This window comes from Abramis brama, assembly GCF_963993115.1.
Source record: "Abramis brama genome assembly, chromosome: 24".
Classification (NCBI taxonomy): domain Eukaryota; kingdom Metazoa; phylum Chordata; class Actinopteri; order Cypriniformes; family Leuciscidae; genus Abramis; species Abramis brama.
In genome coordinates this window covers 13,523,961-13,546,307 of record NC_139986.1, presented here as the reverse complement: position 1 = coordinate 13,546,307, position 22,347 = coordinate 13,523,961, and the positions used below count along the sequence as shown (strand labels likewise).

General features: G+C 37.7%; 2 protein-coding genes and 1 long non-coding RNA gene across 3 annotated transcripts; 2 read left to right on the top strand and 1 right to left on the bottom strand.

Annotated features, from left to right (window-relative positions):
* Positions 1-2,536: 2,536 nt before the first annotated feature.
* On the top strand, positions 2,537-4,636 carry LOC311075796. Its single transcript, XR_014604581.1, has 3 exons — positions 2,537-3,828; positions 4,013-4,198; positions 4,399-4,636. It is a non-coding gene; the product is annotated as an uncharacterized lncRNA (long non-coding RNA).
* Positions 4,637-7,236: 2,600 nt separating this feature from the next.
* On the top strand, positions 7,237-9,149 carry fitm1 (fat storage inducing transmembrane protein 1). Its single transcript, XM_084103400.1, has 2 exons — positions 7,237-7,627; positions 8,440-9,149. The coding sequence occupies exons 1-2, from the start codon at positions 7,359-7,361 to the stop codon at positions 9,131-9,133; spliced, it is 963 nt and encodes a 320-aa protein (XP_083959526.1). The 5' UTR covers positions 7,237-7,358; the 3' UTR covers positions 9,134-9,149.
* A 1,196-nt stretch (positions 9,150-10,345) lies between these two features.
* Positions 10,346-17,865, bottom strand: psme1 (proteasome activator subunit 1). The gene is made up of 11 exons (XM_084103399.1): positions 17,607-17,865; positions 17,400-17,432; positions 16,219-16,281; positions 16,038-16,139; positions 15,565-15,619; positions 14,861-14,958; positions 14,571-14,639; positions 11,026-11,093; positions 10,860-10,914; positions 10,687-10,773; positions 10,346-10,593 (listed from the first exon to the last, which is right to left on the bottom strand). The coding sequence occupies exons 1-11, from the start codon at positions 17,643-17,645 to the stop codon at positions 10,507-10,509; spliced, it is 756 nt and encodes a 251-aa protein (XP_083959525.1). The 5' UTR covers positions 17,646-17,865; the 3' UTR covers positions 10,346-10,506.
* Between the last annotated feature and the right edge of the window lie 4,482 nt (positions 17,866-22,347).

Below are 22,347 nucleotides of genomic sequence, written 5' to 3'. Positions count from 1 at the left end.
AATAAAAATGTTAATTTCGGTCACTACTGTGAACTGTGACCACTGCATAGAATATAAAAAAATATGAATATCTTCGTGAGTCTTCTGTCAACAACAGGCCTAAACCAGCCAGGGTACCAGTACAAAAATACAATCAGTAAAATATCATTTAATTATTATCAACAAAACTTTGAAAATATCTAGACATATTTTTGTCAATATTGCGCACCCCTAATGTACGGTATTAATTTTGATTTCTTCAGGTTTTAAAAAGGTCTTAAAAAGCCTTAAATTTGACTTTAAAAATTGTGCAGATACCCTGTACAAGAGTTTGCTATATTGTAATGATAGTAGGTAAAGCTAAAGAGAACATGCTCTTTTCTAAACTTGATCTGTGAACATATACAATACCGTTCAAACATTTGGAGTCCGTAAAATTTATCAAAAGTTACAGAAAATACATTTACATTTTAAAATATATTAATATAGAAAATTGTAGTAACATTTCACAGTATTACTGTTTAAAATAAATTCAGCATTGGTGAGCATAAGAGACTTCTTTTAAAAACACTAAAGGGGTCATGACATTGCCTTGGTGTTTTGACTAAGAGGTGGGTTACACTTTAGATTAGGGTCCAATTGTAACTATTAACTACAACTTTTGCCTCAAACTCCTAAATACTGTGTTTTAATAGTTAGTAATGTAGTTGTAAATTTAGGTACAGACTTCAGAAGGATCCCAGCATTGGAAACGAGTGAATGGCTTATTTTAATGGCGTCCCACATCGCGTCAGAGGATATGTTTGTTCGAAACATTTTGTTTTGTAAACGAAGCACAGTGTAATTGAGATTTCGCAAAGAAACTCTTGTTGAAAGATTATAGGCAGTCAGCTGTATTATTGGATCTGACAGCAGCTTCAAGTTTTATATGGATAATGTTTTCAAAACACTTAACATTACTAGCGTGCAATAGCGAGTTGAGTTGATGTTGATGGAGTTTAATATGCAATAACGTTAGCCAATCAAACAGTGGCCATTTACTGGCAAGCCTTAAAGGAGCCTCCCCTGAAATCAAGATTTAAGTTTTTTAGCTTTTAGTATGAATATGTTAGGCTTAAGGTTATGAATAAGCTGGTGTGTTCCAAACCAATGACAAAATTCGCATTTAGGAGATATAGCCTAAGCATTCAAAACTTACAGTCCCACACTTCCGCTAAAATGGATCATGGATTTTTATGACGTCACCGCGGACTTCAGCGTCTCATCACATCATCTGTCCAATCAAATGCTCTTTAGAATGTAAAGCGTCCCGCCCCCTATGCTATAAGCACCACCTGGCTAAAGCGAAGCGACCATGTTGACATGTCGCGGAGCAATATGGGCTTTTGCCAGGGTCGATATTGTTGCCACCACTTTTTGAAACAACTCGCGGCACGGATGTACCTAATACAAGTAAATAAAACATCTCCAGTTAACTAGCAGGGCATTCAGTTTCTTCGTTTGTCAAATAAGAGGCGTTCTAGTGCTGAAATGTGTTGTTTTTTAAATCAAGCTGCTCGTTGCTGTCAGTTGCATGGATGCAGTGTTCTCTTGTGGCTCGCGTACAGTCATCACTCGGACGCACGCTTCAATCTATCGCCGCTGCGGAGACTCTCTATATCACAAAACAAAATGCACACAAACGTGTCCCTGCTTGATATACAACCACTGATAAACATATTCGGTTTTGATTAGGGAAAAAAAAAACATGCGAGTGCGGATTTGAACGCTTGGCAAAAGTTCTGCCACTAGACCATGAAAATACACAAGCTACAATATTTATTCAAAATTCTCGCCACTAACAATATATATTAGTAATTAGATCTCATTAAATGGCAGATTAAACCCAATGTACTATTGAAATTGATTTATGGACATCGTAATGTTATATTTTCCGAAAATTGTTATTGTACACATATATTGTACATATATCTTAGCATTGTATAGCAACCTAACTTTTAAATAAATGCTTTTACATTATGTGCATCTGAGTTATGCACATTAGTAAAGAATTTTTTTTTTTTACTTTTTCAGTTTCATTGATTTTTGGATACATTTTAATGACTCTCTTAGCCACCCTTGGCTCATCTGATGGACCGCCAATGGGCATACACTGTATAGCCTAATTTATTTATTTATTTATTTTTCGGAAACTAAAGGCCCAGGTATACTTTATTTTCTGCTTTCCGCTTCATCTCGCACCCAGTCGTGTCTGCACAGCAATTAAGGGATTGACAAGTTCGACACATGCACAGCACAATTGCTTATTTATACTCTACAAGCAGCGCTGAGTTGTGTCAGCATTCTTCATTCTTCGTATGCATTATTGTACATGCACCGTCAGTGCGAACACAAAAATTGGGCTGCACACAGGTGTCCGTGGACCCTCAGATAACAAAAATTGCTATGTGCGAACGACATTAGTATACGTTAGGCTTAAGAAAACAAGCTTTCAGGTTCTTACTCAACTCAACTCATCTCTTCCTTTTCTCTTTTTTTCATAGTGTTTCACAGATATAGATTGCAAAAAGTATTGTTCACTTCTAGATCATCTTTCATCATCAAATTTAACATCAATATCAGTATGTGAACCATGCCCACCATTTTTGAGAGTGCAGAGCAGTCCTCATCTGCTGAATTCTCAGATTAGCTCAGTACGGCTCTTGCTGCGGGGCGATGGTGGGCAATCATGGAAGTTTCAGACCCCATATTTGAGGAGCCTGTGTATGGGGACCTCATCTCAGGCCAGTGTTGGGGAACAGTGGAGGCAGGATATACTTCATGCCCCACATTCCTGGTCTTCAGTGGTCTTCATCTGAGAAGGCTCAGTCCCAGCAATCAGGCTTCTCGGATTTTACACTAAAGACCACAAAGCAGTGGAGGCAGAAGAGGATGCAGGGAGCACCTTTTTCTGCCAGATCCACACAGGGAGCACCTGTGCCCTCCAGATCCACACAAGAAGAATGTTTGCTCATCAGGTCCCAGCAGAATCTATCCCTGGTCTACAGTGATGCATCTGAGAAAGCCCAGCTGTCAGGTTTCTCAGATGCAACACTAAAGTCCTCGGACCGGAGGAGAAAGTGGAGGCAGAAAAAGCCACAGATATCACCTGTGCCTGCTGAGTCCCCCCAGGAACCATCTGTGCACATCGGGTCCAAACAAAGAGGAAAACTCAAGATCCCTGAGTATCTGACAAAACATTTGCAAAAAGCCTTTTTTGAAATGTCCAAGCCTGTCAAGTCTCTACAGAGGACACCTGTGGCTGCCTCAAAGGCGCTCGCATGCTCCCCACATGGAGCACCCATGCCAGACAAGATCGCAGATAGGTGAAAACTAAAGATTCCTGAGCCACTGAGACAGGAGCTGCTGCAACAGAAGCCTCAAGCTTTTCTGCAGGGAACATGCATGCCTGACAAGATCTCACAGAGATCTCTGCTGTTGAGACGGGAGCAACTGCAGCAGAAGTCTCTAGCCCCTTCTCTGAAGATAGCGCCTGTCTGTTCCGCAGAGGGAGCACCCGTTATTGACAAGATCTCCGACTGGATAAATCTTAAAAACCCTGAGCTGCTGAGGCAGCATTTGCAAAATGCACCAGTGCTTGTGTCACCTGCAAGCCTCAGGATTCCTTGGCATCAGAGGGAAAAGTGGGAGCAGCAGAAGAAAATCCCAAAGGGAGTGTCTGTGCCTGCCAATACCCCACAGAGAACACTTGTTCCACCGTGTTACCCACAGCAACCTCCCGGGTCTCCCCAGGGAGCACCCATGCCCTGTTGGAGTAAGAGGGTGTGTCCATGGAGCACTGAAGCTTCTGTAAGTCCCTTCTATCTCTTGTTTTTACTTATTTTAAGATTTATTCAAAAAAGAAAACATTGCCTTTAACTATGCACATCAAAACGCTAAAAAGATTTAGACACCTTTATATTTAGTCTAAGTAGCACGTATTGAACCTCCCCAGCATTGCACGATTATACATGTATATATGTTCCCTCAACAGGAAAATTTAGGTCTGTGTCAGGCACCTCCATAAAAACTATGCGTGGAAATTGGCAACAAGGTGAAGCAGAATCTTAAACTGAGGAGCTACAACCATCAAGCCCATCAGATGACAACTTCACAACTGAACCAGAGAACTCAGAGGAGCCTTCAGCCCAGGTCTCAGCTGACCCGGAAAAGAGCATTGGTTAGACCCTCCGATCTCTCAGTTTTACTTAGATTTAGAAATTATTAAACACTTTAGTAATATAATCTGGGATGATAATCTTATCGTTTTCAATTCGGACCCCTCATATTGAATGGTAAAAGCAGTTTGGCTTTAGATTTTCTTTAAGAATCACTTATTAAATGTGCAGCATTACATGATTATGTCTGTTCCTTCAACAGGACAATGCAGGTGTGGACCAGTCACCTCCACAAAATAAGCAGCGTATGTCAATCAAAGTCAAGGACCAACAGTCGAATCCAGGCAGCTTAGAGCAAATTGACTATTTATGTAGCATATTCACTATATTTTGTGTAATTTCAAATATTTAATATTCATATTGTGTTTGTACATGTGTTATATGAATGCATGTATAATAATAATTATAAAAAAATAATTGAATTAAAAACTTTGAATCTCTAAATATCTATTCATAAATATTTATTTCTATAACTTATGCCATATTATTATGCCGTTTGTTATTAGTGTTTTTAAAGGTTATTATAGGTTATTATCACTGTTATCTGAAAATGTATTGCGCTGTATGCAGATAGGTTTTGAACTTTTGAATAATACATCCCAAATCCCTCCAACAGTGCAATTCATCATCTTGTCATAGAGGCAGAGAACACTGTGTACTTGCGTTCAGAATGAATCAATGTGAGCAAAGGAATGAACATCAGATTTAATGGAACAGATTTAAAGCTCTTTCCTCGTGGTTGAAGTGAACAAGAGTGTCCTGACCAAATTACTGGTAAGAAAACGTTTTACTGGAGTAGTGCTGGGTGGAAGGATTCTGGTGGTGCCTTTATATAGGCCTATAGCTTATTTAACTGTTAGGTCAACAATATAACAATTATTTTTACCTTTTGTTTTTACCTTTTAACGGAAGACATTATGTTAGGTGATGAATTGGGAATTTGTACGAGCCTGGTAACATGGAGTTACACATATAGACTGAGCTTCAGGGCAATACTACGTTCTCTGTGGTAGATCCCATATATTATGGGGGTGTCAGTACTGTTTTACAGAGATAGCAGAGTGGGCTCTGCTGAGGGAAAGACGTGCAGATAGGGAAACCGTACTGTGGAAGAATACACATATGGGATCACCAGAGGGGAATCGCAACAAATGGGCATCTAGTCTAATATAGGGGCTGACCAGCCGGGCATACACACAAATACTAGACCTGGCATCGGATGCCTCCGCCACATCTGACTGCCGAGGATGCTGGAGGAACTCCACCAGGGTTCACCAGATGGGGAACTCACCTGAGGAGCAGAATAGGCGCTCATAAACCATTCTTAGAGGGGAAGGGCGCTGCAAGCGAGACCCCAACCCATTTTCCCACCTATTACCTGTTTGTACCCAACACACGGGAAGAAATCGGCTCAACTCAGAGATTGTAGAATCTTGTGAATGTGTTAGGTGTTGCCCAGCCTGCAGCTCTACATATGTCTGCTAGAGAGGCACCAGTGAGCCAAAGCCCAGGAGGAAGAAATGCTCCAAATGAGCTCTCAGTCTAAGCGAGCACGGCTTTCCTTGGGACTGATAAGCCAAGGTATCCAGTGGGCCAACCGCTGTTTGGAGACAGCCTTTCCCTTCTGCTGACCTCCATAGCTCCTAGTTCTGCGTGCAGTCCACATATATATGCAGAGCGCGAACGGGACACAGCAGAGCAAGGCCAGGGTCTGGCTCCTCCGGGGGCAGCGCTTGCAAGTTCACTAACTGGTCCCTGAAAGAAATGGTGGGGACATTAAACAACATACACTTTTAAGTTGGAGGGAGACAGCCTTCGCTCCAACCCATCTTGTAGGAAGGAAAGCACGATATTGATCTGGTATTTACAGGGGTCTTCCCTGCGGGAAGAGCACCAATCTACAAAGAGAATCCACTTCAAGAGTAAGCATGCCTCATACAGGGGGCTCTTAACTTAAGTGATGGTGTCTACTACCGCTGGGTTAGGCCACTTAAGTGCTTCGCGTCCCATCCAGAGACCACACGTGGAGGTTCCAGAGGTCTGTACGGAGGTGCCATGTGGTGCCCCATTACTGAGAAAGCAGGTCCTACCTCAGGGTAATCCTCCAGCGTCAGGTCCGAAAACCAGGTCCGGATGGGCCAGTAAAGCGCAACCATCAAGACCTGCTCCTCGTCTTCCCTGACCTTGCACAGTGTCTGTGCGAGCAGGCTCACTGAGGGAAGTGGATACTTGTGTAGACCCCGGGAGGGTCCGGGAATAAAATAGCTGGCAGTGGTATGTCTCTGGAGATGCAAACAGGTCCACTTGTGCAACCCAGAAACATTCTGAGATCAGCTGGACCACCTTGGGGTGGAATGTCCACTCTCCCTGGGATAGGGCTGTCATAAGCAAATTGGCTACACGATTGAGCTCGCCAGAGATGTGAATGGCATGAAGCAACCTGAGTTGCTTCTGACTCAATAGGAGGAGATAGGGAGTGAGTTGCGACATTCAACGGGAGCGTAGATCACCTTGACAGTTGATGTACGCGACATGCAATGTGTTGTCCGTGCGGACCAGTACATGTTGCCCCGCAGCAGGTGTACAGGTGTACTGCTAGCAACTCGAGGCAATTGATATGCCAATGCAAGCAAGGTCCAGTCCAGGAGCCCACAGCTGCACATCCGTCACATGCAGCGCCCCAGCCCGTGAGTTGAGACAACAACATGCCTGGACACTTGTTCTAGGGGAACACCTGCCCGTAGAAAAGTAAAGTCCGACCACGGGCTGAAACTGAGGTGACAGATCGGTGGGTTATCTATAGATTAAAGAAAAAGAGGTTTTCATTTTTAAAGAAAACCTGTCATTAAATCACAGACACATAATTGTATTATGCATAAGAAAGAGCCCACTTACAGATGCTACAGTTGAAAGCACAAAGGGAATGCTGCTGTACTGCTTTATATCACACACACGTGTGAAGGGTACAACAAGCTGATAAGATGGGAATGTTAGGAGCTGTTAGGGATGTTGTTATGGACTCAGTGAGTGGGGGTAAATGATGAGAAGTGTGACAAAAACCAGCAGGTTGAACTCAGCTGTGAAAACAAAAGGGAAGCTAATAACACTGCTGACAGATGGTAGACCAATCTCATTTCTGTCTTTCTCTCAATTTGTGCTGTTATGGGATTTGTTAAGTACTGCCCTGAGCAAACAAAGATGGATCATTGTGGACTAAAGGAGATACTTTATAAGACCCATAACTCTGCCAACAAGCTTCTGCACTCAGCTCTGGTGCTGTTCACTGATCTCACAGCTGGAATACTTGGTCATGTGTTATTCAGACGGCATTTCCACTGCCTCCTCTCTGTGCTGGTGCTGTTTGGACCTGTTCTGAGTCTCTGGGTGTCCAAGTACAGCATATTTGGCAACAAGAACCACTACCTGTACAGGCAAGATTTCAGTTAACTGAGAAATTCCTTAATTATGAGACCTTATTGCAGATTTTGTTAAGTGTGAAATTTATCTTTTAATTTCCATCAACTCTTTATCTTATAAAAAATACATGAGTTATTCTATAATAAAAGAAATACAGGACCCTGTATTGTGCGAGGACCCTATTGGAATTGATTTGTTTATTAACATTAATTATGCATCATCAGTAAAGAATACTTTTTTAGCATTAATTTTGGTTAATGTTAATTTTATAAATGTTGTTTATTCATAATACATCACATAATATTCACTTATACAACTTTAAATGAATGAATATGTAGAAATTAAAAACCTTTCATATTTTTCTATGTTAGTTAATGCATAATGTAAATAAATTGAACCTATAATTGTTATTGTATTTTTTTTTAATTTAAATAATATGTATTATATTTAATATTATGCTATTAATTATATTAAATTATAAAATATCAAAGCCGCAATGCAAACGTTTATTTTCTTAATACTTTCACAATCGGTAAATCACAAATTTCATTTGTGAAATTTATTTAAGAAAACGTGTGACAGAACAAAGTTGTTGCATGGATCATTGTCCTGCGGGAAAATCCAATCCTTTGAGTCTTTGTGAAGGCTCTTTTCATACATTCCATACCCTTTTATTATAGTGCAAATTTGACTATTTATCACAAGTTTACTATTTATTTATTTATTTATTTATTAATATTTTATAGTTTATGAACCATTTTTTATTTCCTTTGTAATGTTTGTATTCTGAGATGTCTCATTGATTCTGGTTGTTGTGATCTCATAGGGTATTCCTGCATTCATGCTGGGGCTGGACCTGCATATTATGTGGCTCTTTCGTCTTTCTTCTGTCATACTGCATCAGTAACTCTCTCGTTCACTCAGTCCGTCACCTCTCTCGGCTCGCTGTGACCGGGACGCTGTGGACACTGTTCCGTCGTCTTCTCTCCTTCCTAGTGGACGCCTCAGGAACCTGTTTTGAGCCACTACAAAGCACCACAGAAGTTTGCAGGACCCCCGGGGAGCTCCTGGACTGTGATACGGGCCCCTTATTACTACTCAGAGAGGAAAAGGGTAAAGCAGCCTGCCTTAAGGCCGGGCTACAGTGGCAGGGATGTGAGGTGTCTGATGAAATCCTGATTCTAAGTTTATGTTGTTTGATTCTTGTTGAGGAAATAGCCGTTTTTGGGCCCTGCATGGCTCTAGGAAAGCCTCCTGGAGCGCCACTGAGGATTCTCTTCATGCTGTGTGTGTTGTTGATGAGTCTCTGGATCTTCCTGATTCTCTGCTTGCTAGCGCACTTCCCACAGTTCCCTTCCCAGCTGGTTGGGGGAGCTCTTGGGTATCTGGGATGGAAGGGACTTTATAAGGGCTGGTATGTTTTAAAGCCTGGCTGGTGCTGTCTTGGAAGACCAAGAGCTTTGCATTCGAACATCACGAGTAAAACTGCAGTAAATGCAAGTAAAGGAAATAAGAAATAATATATATATATATATATATATATATATATATATATATATGTCAAACCAAAATGTATTCAGACACCTTCAACATTTTTCACATTATCACAGTTTCTTCACTATAGTTTAAAAAATGGTAATAAGAGTTATCAAATCAGCTGATATTTCACTGGTTTTGGCCATCCTTCTGTTGTCTCCACAAATGAGTTAGGCTGAATAGCTGTCAGCCGCTAAATTTAAGTGCACAATTAGATAATACCAATTTAGGTTAACCAATTACCAAGCAATGCTTAATTTTGTTCAGTCTGTAGTGTAAAAAGGTCACATTAGAAATTAAAGAAAAAACACTTAAGCAAAACATGGTCAGGTCAAAGTGTCTGAATAATGTTTGGTCCCAAAATTTTATATATTTTACTGGTAGTCCACTGTATGAAGAATTTTTGGATATAATGTGTCACTGTTTACTTTATTTTGCTATCTTCACTTACACAAATGAACTATAGTGTCCTGCACCCACTAGTAAAAACATTATTTCTGGTGTCTGAATAATTTTTGGTTTGACTGTGTGTTTGTGTGTGTGTTAATTTCAAAATTACCTAATACATTTTTTAAATCAAAAGTTGTATCCGTTAATTTAATTTAGTGGTCCAGCAAACATGAACAGTTGTATTCTGATTAACTAATGTCAACTGACTAATAAATACTGTAACAAATGTATTGCTCATTGTTAGTTAATGATACCTTACTGTAAATTGTTACCAAAGTTTTAAATGTAAAAGTTTTTTAAAACTCTTTAAAAAAAAGTCTGCATTTATTTGATCAACAAAACAGTAAAAAGAGTAATACTGTGAAATATTATTAAAATTGAAAAAAACTGCTTTCTATTTGAATATATTTTAAAATGTACTTTATTCCTGTGATCCAAAGCTGAATTTTCAGCATCATTACTCCAGTCTTCAAAGTCACATGATCCTTCAGAAATCAAAAACATTTATTATTATTAATGTGTTCTCCTTAATATTTTTGTGTAAACCGTGATACACTTCTTTCAGGATCCTTGATGAATAGAACGTTTTTGATTCATTTATTACAACCTTGCTGAATAAAAATATTAATTTCTTAAACTTAAATAAAACAATTATTTATAGTTATTTTCCTGTTTTGTCAAACTGTAAAGATAATACATCTAAATAATGTTTTATTTGACATTATGAATGAAAACATGAGTGATGCCACATTTAGCAGAACTCTTTATTGAGTAAAAAGTACTACAGTTGATTCTGTTGATGTAATTGAAGCTCAAGCCAATGCACTGTGACTGTGGATGTGAAACTGAAGACTACATGTTTTACTTTTCAGCAAATGTGTGTGTGTTTGTGTGTTGGCTGCAGTTCTCAGTAGATAAGCGCTTTTGAAGATAAGTCTCCTCTGGGCTTCTTAATCTTGTCAAAGTTCTTGACGATGACATCATACATCATGGCCTAGATTTGAACAGAATGGATCAGTCACACGAAAGCACCAACTTACACTAAAACTGAGATGTTTTGTTCAGGGCAAGCTGAGACTGAACTTACGTAAGTGTTGCGAATCTCCAGTGCTACGATGCGTAACTCGCAGTACTGGTGCTGATCCAGTTCATGGACAAGCTGCCTGAAATCTCCCTGTTTCCAAGCAACAAAACTATCACATTATCAGAAGCTCAAAGATTTTTGAAAACATGTCTAAATCTAACACAAAATAAACTGACCACATGTGGCTGTTTGGAAGCCTTGGCTACAGCGTCTCCCCTCTCGCTGAAGTACCTGAGTAAACACAAACACAGTGAGAAATATGACACATTAAAAATGCATTTATAATAGAGACATCATGAGGTCAGTGTTTGATTGTGGTTGTGATGCTGTCTGGTCTCTTACTTGGAAATCTGTGTCTGGAATCCCTCGATCTTGGTGCGGGTGTTGGTAAGCAGTTCAAACACTTTTTCCTGTGGGAACATTTTTGCATTTTTTCACTTTTCACACAACATGCTATTATTAAATGAGTACAACCTTTCTATCTTATGTACCACCGCCTCAAGTACAATATGTTTAGATTCCTGTGATGCAAAGCTGAATTTTCAGCATCATTACTTTTTATCATTACAATGATATCATTACTATCATTACTTATTTGATCAATGTAGTGCGCCCTTGCTTACTGACCCCAAATGTTTGATTGGTAATGTAATTTAACACTATAATTCATATTTGAAATGTTAATTTAAAAACTGCATGGGTGGAAAATTCATAAACTTGCACACATTACACATTATTTTGGTATATAAAATAATTTACATTAAATATATATTATTAATTAGTCAATTTATATTATTTTAAATTACATATTTTATGATTGCAAACATACATGCATATTGTAATAGCTTGTGATAATAAAAGTTTTAGGTTGACAGATATCAGAGAATAGACTGGACACATGACTGGTAAATACATACATTTTCTGAAGAGACACGATCACTTTATATTATGAACAGATTGAATTTAGGCTTTTATTCACATTTAAACATTCATCAACTCACACATCAGTTGTGGTACACAGAAGCTCAAGCATGTTCATTTGACATGTGAGAACCAATGAAGGTTCATTCTCGTGTTACGCAGCACGTTTAGCTTCGACGGTAACCAATGAGGTTCATTCTCGTGTTACGCAGCACGTTTAGCTTCGACGGTAACCAATGAGGTTCATTCTCGTGTTACGCAGCACGTTTAGCTTCGACAGTAACCAATGAGGTTCATTCTCCTGTTACGCAGCACGTTTAGCTTTGACGGTAACCAATGAAGGTTCATTCTCCTGTTACGCAGCACGTTTAGCTTCGACGGTAACCAATGAAGGTTCATTCTCGTGTTACGCAGCACGTTTAGCTTCGACAGTAACCAATGAAGGTTCATTCTCGTGTTACGCAGCACGTTTAGCTTCGACAGTAACCAATGAAGGTTCATTCTCGTGTTACGCAGCACGTTTAGCTTCGACAGTAACCAATGAAGGTTCATTCTCGTGTTACGCAGCACGTTTAGCTTCGACAGTAACCAATGAGGTTCATTCTCCTGTTACGCAGCACGTTTAGCTTCGACAGTAACCAATGAGGTTCATTCTCGTGTTACGCAGCACGTTTAGCTTCGACGGTAACCAATGAGGTTCATTCTCGTGTTACGCAGCACGTTTAGCTTCGACGGTAACCAATGAAGGTTCATTCTCGTGTTACGCAGCACGTTTAGCTTCGACGGTAACCAATGAGGTTCATTCTCGTGTTACGCAGCACGTTTAGCTTCGACGGTAACCAATGAGGTTCATTCTCGTGTTACGCAGCACGTTTAGCTTCGACGGTAACCAATGAGGTTCATTCTCGTGTTACGCAGCACGTTTAGCTTCGACGGTAACCAATGAAGGTTCATTCTCGTGTTACGCAGCACGTTTAGCTTCGACGGTAACCAATGAGGTTCATTCTCGTGTTACGCAGCACGTTTAGCTTCGACGGTAACCAATGAGGTTCATTCTCGTGTTACGCAGCACGTTTAGCTTCGACGGTAACCAATGAGGTTCATTCTCGTGTTACGCAGCACGTTTAGCTTCGACGGTAACCAATGAGGTTCATTCTCGTGTTACGCAGCACGTTTAGCTTCGACAGTAACCAATGAGGTTCATTCTCCTGTTACGCAGCACGTTTAGCTTCGACAGTAACCAATGAGGTTCATTCTCGTGTTACGCAGCACGTTTAGCTTCGACGGTAACCAATGAGGTTCATTCTCGTGTTACGCAGCACGTTTAGCTTCGACGGTAACCAATGAAGGTTCATTCTCGTGTTACGCAGCACGTTTAGCTTCGACAGTAACCAATGAGGTCCATTCTCGTGTTACGCAGCACGTTTAGCTTCGACAGTAACCAATGAGGTTCATTCTCGTGTTACGCAGCACGTTTAGCTTCGACGGTAACCAATGAGGTTCATTCTCGTGTTACGCAGCACGTTTAGCTTCGACAGTAACCAATGAAGTTCATTCTCGTGTTACGCAGCACGTTTAGCTTCAACAAACGTGGCTAAAGAAGGCTAAAGAAGCTTTTTGCAGTGGTGGCCACTAGCGGAGTGAACTGTAAACAGTGATAAGGTAAAGCTAAGAGTGGTCCAGACCAGCCTTCTGAACATAATTTAAAGAAGATATACTTAAATAAGAATGTTTCGGGAAACACGTATTTACAATAAGGTACAGCTTAAGGTATAACTTAAGAACGACGTAGCGTTAAGAAGTTTTTGGGAAATCCAGCCATGATCTCTTTACGAACTTTTTGAAGCGTCAAACTGTCAGTTGCATAGACTGTCAATGGAGCGACAGAAAGTTCTCAGATTTCATCAAAAAGATCTTCATTTGTGTTCTGAAGATGAATGAAAGTCTTACGGGTTTGGAACGACATGAGGGTGAGGAATTAATGACAGAATTTTCATTTTTGGATGAACTAACCGTTTAAAATAAGTTAAGAGCAATACGCTCTTGAACACTTCTTCTTGAATGAAAAGAACTCAACGTTGTACTTGCGCGCACAGAAAGCCGGCTCTCTGACAGCACGCAATCCTGAATACAGTTCAGTTTTGCTTCGCTTATATGACCAAATATACACAAAACTGTGTCTAAATGCCCGTCTTGGCTACCATTCAGAAAAACACAATCACTTAAGTGAACGTAAACAAAAAATTGTGTAACAGTATATTGGATCTGTGCAGCTCTTAAAGTGACAGCAGCCTAATAAACCTGCAGCTGTCTGTGATAATATTAATCATAATCAAACAACAAACGACAAAGAGAAAATCACTCACTGCTCAACAATCAGTGTGTATTTAATTCATGCAGCATTTGTTTATTCAATTTCTCTTTTATTTCTTACTTGAATGTTAATGTTAAATAAACCTCATAGTCCGACCTTAAAAATTGAAAGCACTGTTTATGTAATTTGTATCTTTGTTTTATTGTGTTAATCCTATTGTTTGTAATTTACATCTTTGTTCTTATTCTTAACAAAGTATAATAAGAAAAATAATTGTCCACCCTAGTTCGAGGTGTTTACCTGAATGTTCTTGATGTTAACTTTTCAGGTTGCCATTACTATCTATTATAAAAGAGATGGTGGTATTTGAATTGTATTTTTGTTTGTTTGTTTGCATTGACGTTAAAATGACACTGACTTTTTACGTAATGCTACAAAAAACATTGCTGTTCGCTTTCAGAACTTTTCAGTTTGTAATTGTATTTAAATATAATTTAAATAGATTTTACACACTTAAAGCATTATCATATCGCATAGCATTATTTAACGAGTTATCAAATTTTTCTTCAATATAGTACAGCTCTTATACATATGCAGACATTCAAAACTTACAAATGTTGTTTTATTTTGTCACAATATAGGGTTAACTGACCTGTACAGAAACTCCAAAATTGTTCCCATCTTCAATTCTGGGGACCTGTAGCTGTATCCACATTGACACCTGCACAAAGGTGTCACAATGTTAAAAAATGTACAAAAATTTACCAAAATGCTTTATTAAATGCCAGCAGAGTCTACATGCAATATAAATTGAACTATAAATTAAAGTATTATAGAACCAGTTGAGCAATTACATATGTCAAAAAAGTCAAAAAAGTTTTACTTTCTGACAAATGTAACTGTTCAGATCTGCACAGCTACCACATGATATCACTTCCTCACCGTGTTAAGACACTCCTTAAGAATCTGAATCTCAGGCTTGATGAGCTTGAAGAGTTTCTCTACTGTCTCATTGCAGGCGATGGGACCACAGGGAGGACCTTTCAGTTCACAAATAATATCATTAGTTAAAGTTGTGCTCTCCAAATCACCACTTCAGTTTGTGAGGATAGAGATGGATGGAAGACTTTGGCTGCATCCGAAATCGCAAACTTCCCTACTATGTACTATGTAGCAGGCGAAAAAACAGTATGTGACAAAAGGAGTATCCAAATTCACAGTACTCATAAAACAAAGGCGAAAAGTATCCAGATGACCTACTACTTCTGACAAGATTCTGAAGTGTGCATACGATAGACATCTCACTATCCCACAAGGCCACGGGAGAGGATTTATGAATGGCGGTGAAGCGACATAACTGACGTTGTAGGTCACATGATGGCGAATGGAGAACGTCCGGATTATATTCATAAGCGGTTGTGAAGTAATCACTTATTCAAAATATGTATTTACTCAAGAGAGTATGTATATCTCAAAATGGTTCTGCAAAATTTCTATGACATTACCAGTCCAACAGTGCCAGTCTGTGTTCATGCTGTGAATTACACATTGTCATTTTGCATTTGGGGGAATTCAGATCCAGGGAAAATGGAACCCAACAATTAACAGTTTCAGTTTCGTTTTCGAAATTCTATCAATACATTTACCTTCATCCTCTTCTTCTCCTTTCTCTCCACCCTTCTTTCCCTCTTTGGCCTCTTTCTGTGTGAATAAAATGTCATCAAAGTCAAATAGGTTACTTAAACTAAACCACAAACTGGCTTGAAGGTGCGATACAGTGATTAAATTGATTTAAAAAGTCATTAATGTGGATAATCAGTGTCATTTTTTGGTAAAACTGAACTGAACAATAGTGTCACTGAGGATGAATTATATAAAGTGAATGTCATTAATTTTTACAATGCATTCATCTAAATGTATGATATTTTTCATGCATATTATGTACAGTCTGTAAATATAGAAAATGTCTAAAATATTACCTAATATATATTTGAATAAGGCAAAAATGTATGTAAAAATCAAATGTATCTGGGATACATTTCAGTTATTTATTTGTCCAGGTATATTTCTTTTTTGTTCATATTGAAATAATGTGAATAATTAGGCTTGTTTTAATGACCTCCTCTTTCTTCTTCTTCTTAAGCTCCTCTTTAGCCGGGTCTGGGATTGGGATGTCCAGAGGAGCCCTCACAACAGACAGATCCTTCAGACTACAGGAACCCTAAAAAAAATTAAATAAATATTCTCAATGACTCAATGAGTCTGATTGTTTAAGATGCACCTGCTGGATGACCTCATACCTGTAATATTTTATCCATCTCTGCAATTTTCTCAGGGAAGACGTTTGAGATCAACTGTTCAGCCTGTTTAAAAGAAACATTGACATGTAACAAACTTTCACTATATTACTAGTGTAAAATCATAATATATTAATATTGGTTCTCCTTCAAACTGCTTCATGAATCTTTCTATCATGTTGGTTCATTTCCTTTCACAATTATAATAGCGTATAATACAATTTTCTATAATAACTGGTATTTTAGCATAAACTAAAATGACTGGAGACCAGGGACGGTTGTAACACCTTGAATTCCTACAATCAGAAACATTTTCCCTCCATTCTTGCCAAAAAGGGAACCACATTTGAAATCTCCTGACGGAGTTATCTACAAAAGGTTGTTTTTGAGGTAAAAAATTACTTTTCTTTCTGATGTACTTTTGTGGATGCTGTTATAAGATCAAATGTCTATGAATTCAAACAAGTATTAGTAGAATCACTGTTTTGTAAGCTAAAAATAGAAATGGCTAACAAGTGTCAAACTAGCAGTCAAGCTAGCTCACATGAGATGAAAACATGGTTGATGATACTGGGACGCCCCGTTACAACTGTCCCAGTATCACCAACCAAGTGTCATTTATATTTTAAAAACTAATCAAGCTAAAAAAAAAAAACTGCATAGTTTCCCTTTAATGTACAAATTAAAAGTAAAATGTGCACTGTGCATTGCAAATTAAATGTAAAATGTCATCAAATCACATTTTAAGGTAATTATCTTTTTTTTATATAAAACAAATTCATAGTATGAAAAAAGGTAATCATTACTTAAAAACATGAAATGAATAGTCACAATAACATGACTGATAAATAATATTTTCCATTTTGAGTATATGAATGATTCATTATGTATATTTTAGACATGTTACAACCGTCCCTAACATGTGCCCTTTACACTGGGACGGTTGTAACAGTGGACAGACTGTATTAAAATCAATTTTGCAACCTGTACATATTTCATAAAACCACTTAAATACATTGTTTCAGCAGTTGACAGATTGAAGTTTATAATATAACATTGGTTATTCCAGTATAAATATTTTTTGATGTATTGCCAAAAATGGCTAAAAGTGTTACAACTGTCCCTGGTCTCCCCTACATTTGTAAAGGCGATGAAAGAAATTGACTAAATGTATTTATAATTACCTCCTTGGTGATTTTTTGGGAGAATCCATCCACCTGCAAAGTAGATAGGAAGTGTTTGTCAAACTTACCACTTCAACACTAACACGCGTTCATTAATATATGCTGATGTTTATATGCAGGTTAAACTCAAATTCCTTCATTTGTTCGCTCAATAAACAGTCATAAATGACTTTAAATTAGATTTCGGGCCTATAATAGGCGGCTTACCTGTTTCTTAGATGCGGGGCTCATGTCTAAGGAAGTCATTATTGCAGATAGTCGTTTCGATTTGTCCTATTGCAAAACTTTATTGAACCTGTTTGCACACAAACGCGTTTAATTTCTTATCCCACTGGGTAACGTGGGGTTTAGTTTGAAAAGAGAGGATCAAATGCACTTGTTCTCGACGAAACGACGAGAAGTCGCAGTTAGTCAGCACAAAGAATGAAAATGAAAGTGAATTAAATGAATAATTCCTGATGTCACCGAAAGGGGGCAACAGCAATCAAAAAAGCTTTCAGCGAGTTACGGAAACAGGCTTTGCTTTGACAAATAGAATAAAAGTCTTGTTGTTTTGTACTCTTGCAGATTTTGTTCTGTCACTTATAATATTTATATTTATAATATAAACACTGGACTGATCAATGAGGAATGCAAGAGAATTATATTTATTTTTACGATGCCTTCATCTGAATGTATGCCATTTTTTCATATATATTATGTATTTTAAAAATATAAATATAAAATATAGAAATTTATATATATATTTAATAAATGAGAAAAAAAAAAATACATTGTATCCATTTTTTGTTAAAGTATAGAAAAAGGTTCAAAATACCGATACGATATTTAAAATAAATGAGGAAAAAACGAAATATATGTAAATACATACATACATACATACATATATGCATAACTGTAAAGGACAAAGATAAATGTATTTGACATATATTTCAATTATTTTATTAGTTATTTATTTATCCTGATATATTTTTACATTTCTTTTAACCCTTATGTGCTGTTGGGGATGTTTTCATCCACTATGGGGTATTTTTGAGTCTAAATTTGGCCATAACTTTTTCTGTGTTTCAGCAAATGGAATGATTTTTGGTGACAAATCTTATTTTGACACATATTTTGGGAAAATGCTTTGAAATTTTTCAAAAACTCAACAGTACACTGTGGGCAAATTTACTACCCTTTCGTTATGTTTGTGGCTGAAAACAGCCACTACTTTAAACTGCTGTAAAAATGTATCAGATAAATATTTTTTCAATTTTTTTTGCATAAATCTATTAATCAACCTCAGTCCTGCTCAAAAATATTAAATGTTTAAAAAAAATTCAGGATTTTAACTCTTTAATTGCCAAATTCGTAAATGATGTCACTGATTTGGGGGAAAAAAACACACAAAATTACTCATTTTCAATATAAAATGTGATTGTGGACTGGATTTTTTTTTACCTTTTATCACAGTCTTGGACATGTCAAAGATTAGAAACAACATTGGTTTTGATGCATTGTTAGTTTTTGTGCAGCATCAGATTTAAACTTTTTCTCCCTCATTTACTGTTCGTGGCTGTTTTTGCCCCATTGACTTCCATTATAACCACATTTTTTGATTGCAAAGTCATGACACCATATAATCATGCATTTTTGATTGTTGGTGGTTTTCCCTGTTGGGAAGAGGTAAAATTTGTAATTTTTACTGTTGATAACCAGGTGGCACCATTAACCCTTTAGATAGGCCTGTGCAAAAAAAAGCTTAGTTTCTGGCTTTTACATGGAGTTATTTGGAGTATAATAGCATAATAAAGTGTGTGTGTGTGTGTGTGTGTGTGTGTGTGTGTGTGTGTGTGTGAACTCACCTTGATGCATCTGAGAAAATCAAAATATGCACCTCAGCTCTCAGAACTACATGGAGTAAACAAAAACAAAGTAAGTATATTTATGCATCTGCTCCCTTTTGATGGTGAGAAATGCAGACTAAACAAAAACAAAGCAAGTGGATTTAAACGCGTGCATGCAAGCCTGCTGGTCATTTGATGGTGAGAAGAGCAGCAAGCAACATGAGAAAGGGCTTGACTTGTGTAGTGAAGTTTTAGAGATGATTATGCAGCCTGACCCCTCCAGCGAGCTGCAGGATGTATCGTCTTCTCCCTCTGACACCACAGACTCAGGAGAGTCAGATCCTGATTTGGATGTGGCACCCTCATCATCCTCTCTAGCTTCCACTGAAGGCGAGGAGGATTCGGAGGATCCTGGATCTGGGTGGATTGGGAGAAACGGCGAAGTGTGGTTTTCCACTAACGCGGAGACAACTCCCTTTCTTCAGCCTGCCAGAGGCGTGACTCCAGGGCCGACGCGCTATGCCTTCGCAAGGGTCCAGAACATGGATTCCGTGTTCAATCTGTTTTTTACGGAGGAGATGATTGACCTCATTGTCAGCATGACTTGCGTCAACACATACATGTTTGTACAGTCATACAAACATGTATGACTATGCCTTGTGATGGCATAGCGTGTCGGCCCTGGAGTCACGCCTCTGGCAGGCTGAAGAAAGGGAGTTGTCTCCGCGTTAGTGGAAAACCACACTTCGCCGTTTCTCCCAATCCACCCAGATCCAGGATCCTCCGAATCCTCCTCGCCTTCAGTGGAAGCTAGAGAGGATGATGAAGGTGCCACATCCAAATCAGGATCTGACTCTCCTGAGTCTCACCATCAAATGACCAGCAGGCTTGCATGCACGCGTTTAAATCCACTTGCTTTGTTTTTGTTTAGTCTGCATTTCTCACCATCAAAAGGGAGCAGATGCATAAATATACTTACTTTGTTTTTGTTTACTCCATGTAGTTCTGAGAGCTGAGGTGCATATTTTGATTTTCTCAGATGCATCAAGGTGAGTTCACACACACACACACACACACACACACACACACACACACACACACACACACACACACACACACACACACACACACACACACACACACACACACACACACTTTATTATGCTATTATACTCCATATAACTCCATGTAAAAGCCAGAAACTAAGCTTTTTTTTGCACAGGCCTATCTAAAGGGTTAATGGTGCCACCTGGTTATCAACAGTAAAAATTACAAATTTTACCTCTTCCCAACAGGGAAAACCACCAACAATCAAAAATGCATGATTATATGGTGTCATGACTTTGCAATCAAAAAATGTGGTTATAATGGAAGTCAATGGGGCAAAAACAGCCACGAACAGTAAATGAGGGAGAAAAAGTTTAAATCTGATGCTGCACAAAAACTAACAATGCATCAAAACCAATGTTGTTTCTAATCTTTGACATGTCCAAGACTGTGATAAAAGGTAAAAAAAAATCCAGTCCACAATCACATTTTATATTGAAAATGAGTAATTTTGTGTGTTTTTTTTCCCCAAATCAGTGACATCATTTACGAATTTGGCAATTAAAGAGTTAAAATCCTGAATTTTTTTTAAACATTTAATATTTTTGAGCAGGACTGAGGTTGATTAATAGATTTATGCAAAAAAATTTGAAAAAAATATTTATCTGATACATTTTTACAGCAGTTTAAAGTAGTGGCTGTTTTCAGCCACGAAACATAACGAAAGGTAGTAAATTTAAACAATGCAAAAGGGTTAAATAAAAATATATACATATAATTGAAAATATATTTAAAAAAAATACATTGTATACCCTTTTTATGTATTCAAAGTATAGAAAAAAATATTCAAAATATTGCTAATATATTTAAAATAAATAAGAAAAAGTATAATGTAAAATTATGTAATGTATGTAATATATTGTAAAATCTGTGTAAAATATGTTCTTTTTACTGTATATGTATTTTACAAACATATATGTAAAATAAATGACAACAAATGTAATGAAAAAATATTTGGGATAGCCTATATTTCAGTTATTTGTGCTGATAGGGTTTGAATGAAAATCTATAAATATTATTCAACTTATTTACACTACATCAACATACTGTACATCCAAATTTGTGAGTTCCTTGGGAATTGAACCAATGACTTTATGCTTATTTCATTGCCCATGAATTACTTTTGGTAATATATTTTAAAAATGAAAGTTTAAACAAAACTTGTAAAATATATTTTATATTTACATTATATGAGTAAAAAAAAAAAAAAAAAAAGCCATAGGAACCCAACAGCATTATTATTCCTGATCATAAGCCACAACTCACATTGAACACTGTCATATGCTGCAAAAGCTTAACATGTATATCAATTTCTGATCAGGAAAAGTCGTGCAAAGGTATAGGAGACATCATTTGTAACTGACAAAGAAAAACAGTCTGTGCAAGACTTTTTTTAAACTCTTTAAAAATCAGTTTCCAAAAAGGTGTTTTCGCGGTAATGCCATAGTTAGAAGAACCATTTGGAGTTCCCCAAAGAACCTTTCAGTGAGCAGTTTTCAAAAGAACCATTGTTTTTATAGTGCGAAATAATGCTAATACTCTTTATCCACGAAGTAACGTTTTGTGCAGGCCAACAAAGAAACTTGTATGTAAGAGACTCCCTAATTTATTCCTAAAAGTTGCTTTTGATATCAAAAAGCAGAGACAACACTGTAAGGAAAGAGATAGAGTGCACTCTCATAAAAACAAACAAAAGTAGACTGCAGTTATGTGCAGGCCACTAGATTTAATCATCAAAACACTGTTTATTCCTTGACTTTCCGCTCATCCACTGAAAAGTACTCTCTTCCATCACAGACATCCACTGATTAAACAGAAAACCACTGTTTACATGGGCAGTTTGCATATCAAAGGACTGAACACATCTCCTTAATCTTAATCAAGTCAAACTGAATTGAGTAATATATATTCAATGTTACTTTTTTGGGGTTAAAACAATTTGCAAGTTGCATAGTAGTTCATAGGATCATTATTGCTTAAAATGACCCATGCAATGCATGTTTTTGTTTTTG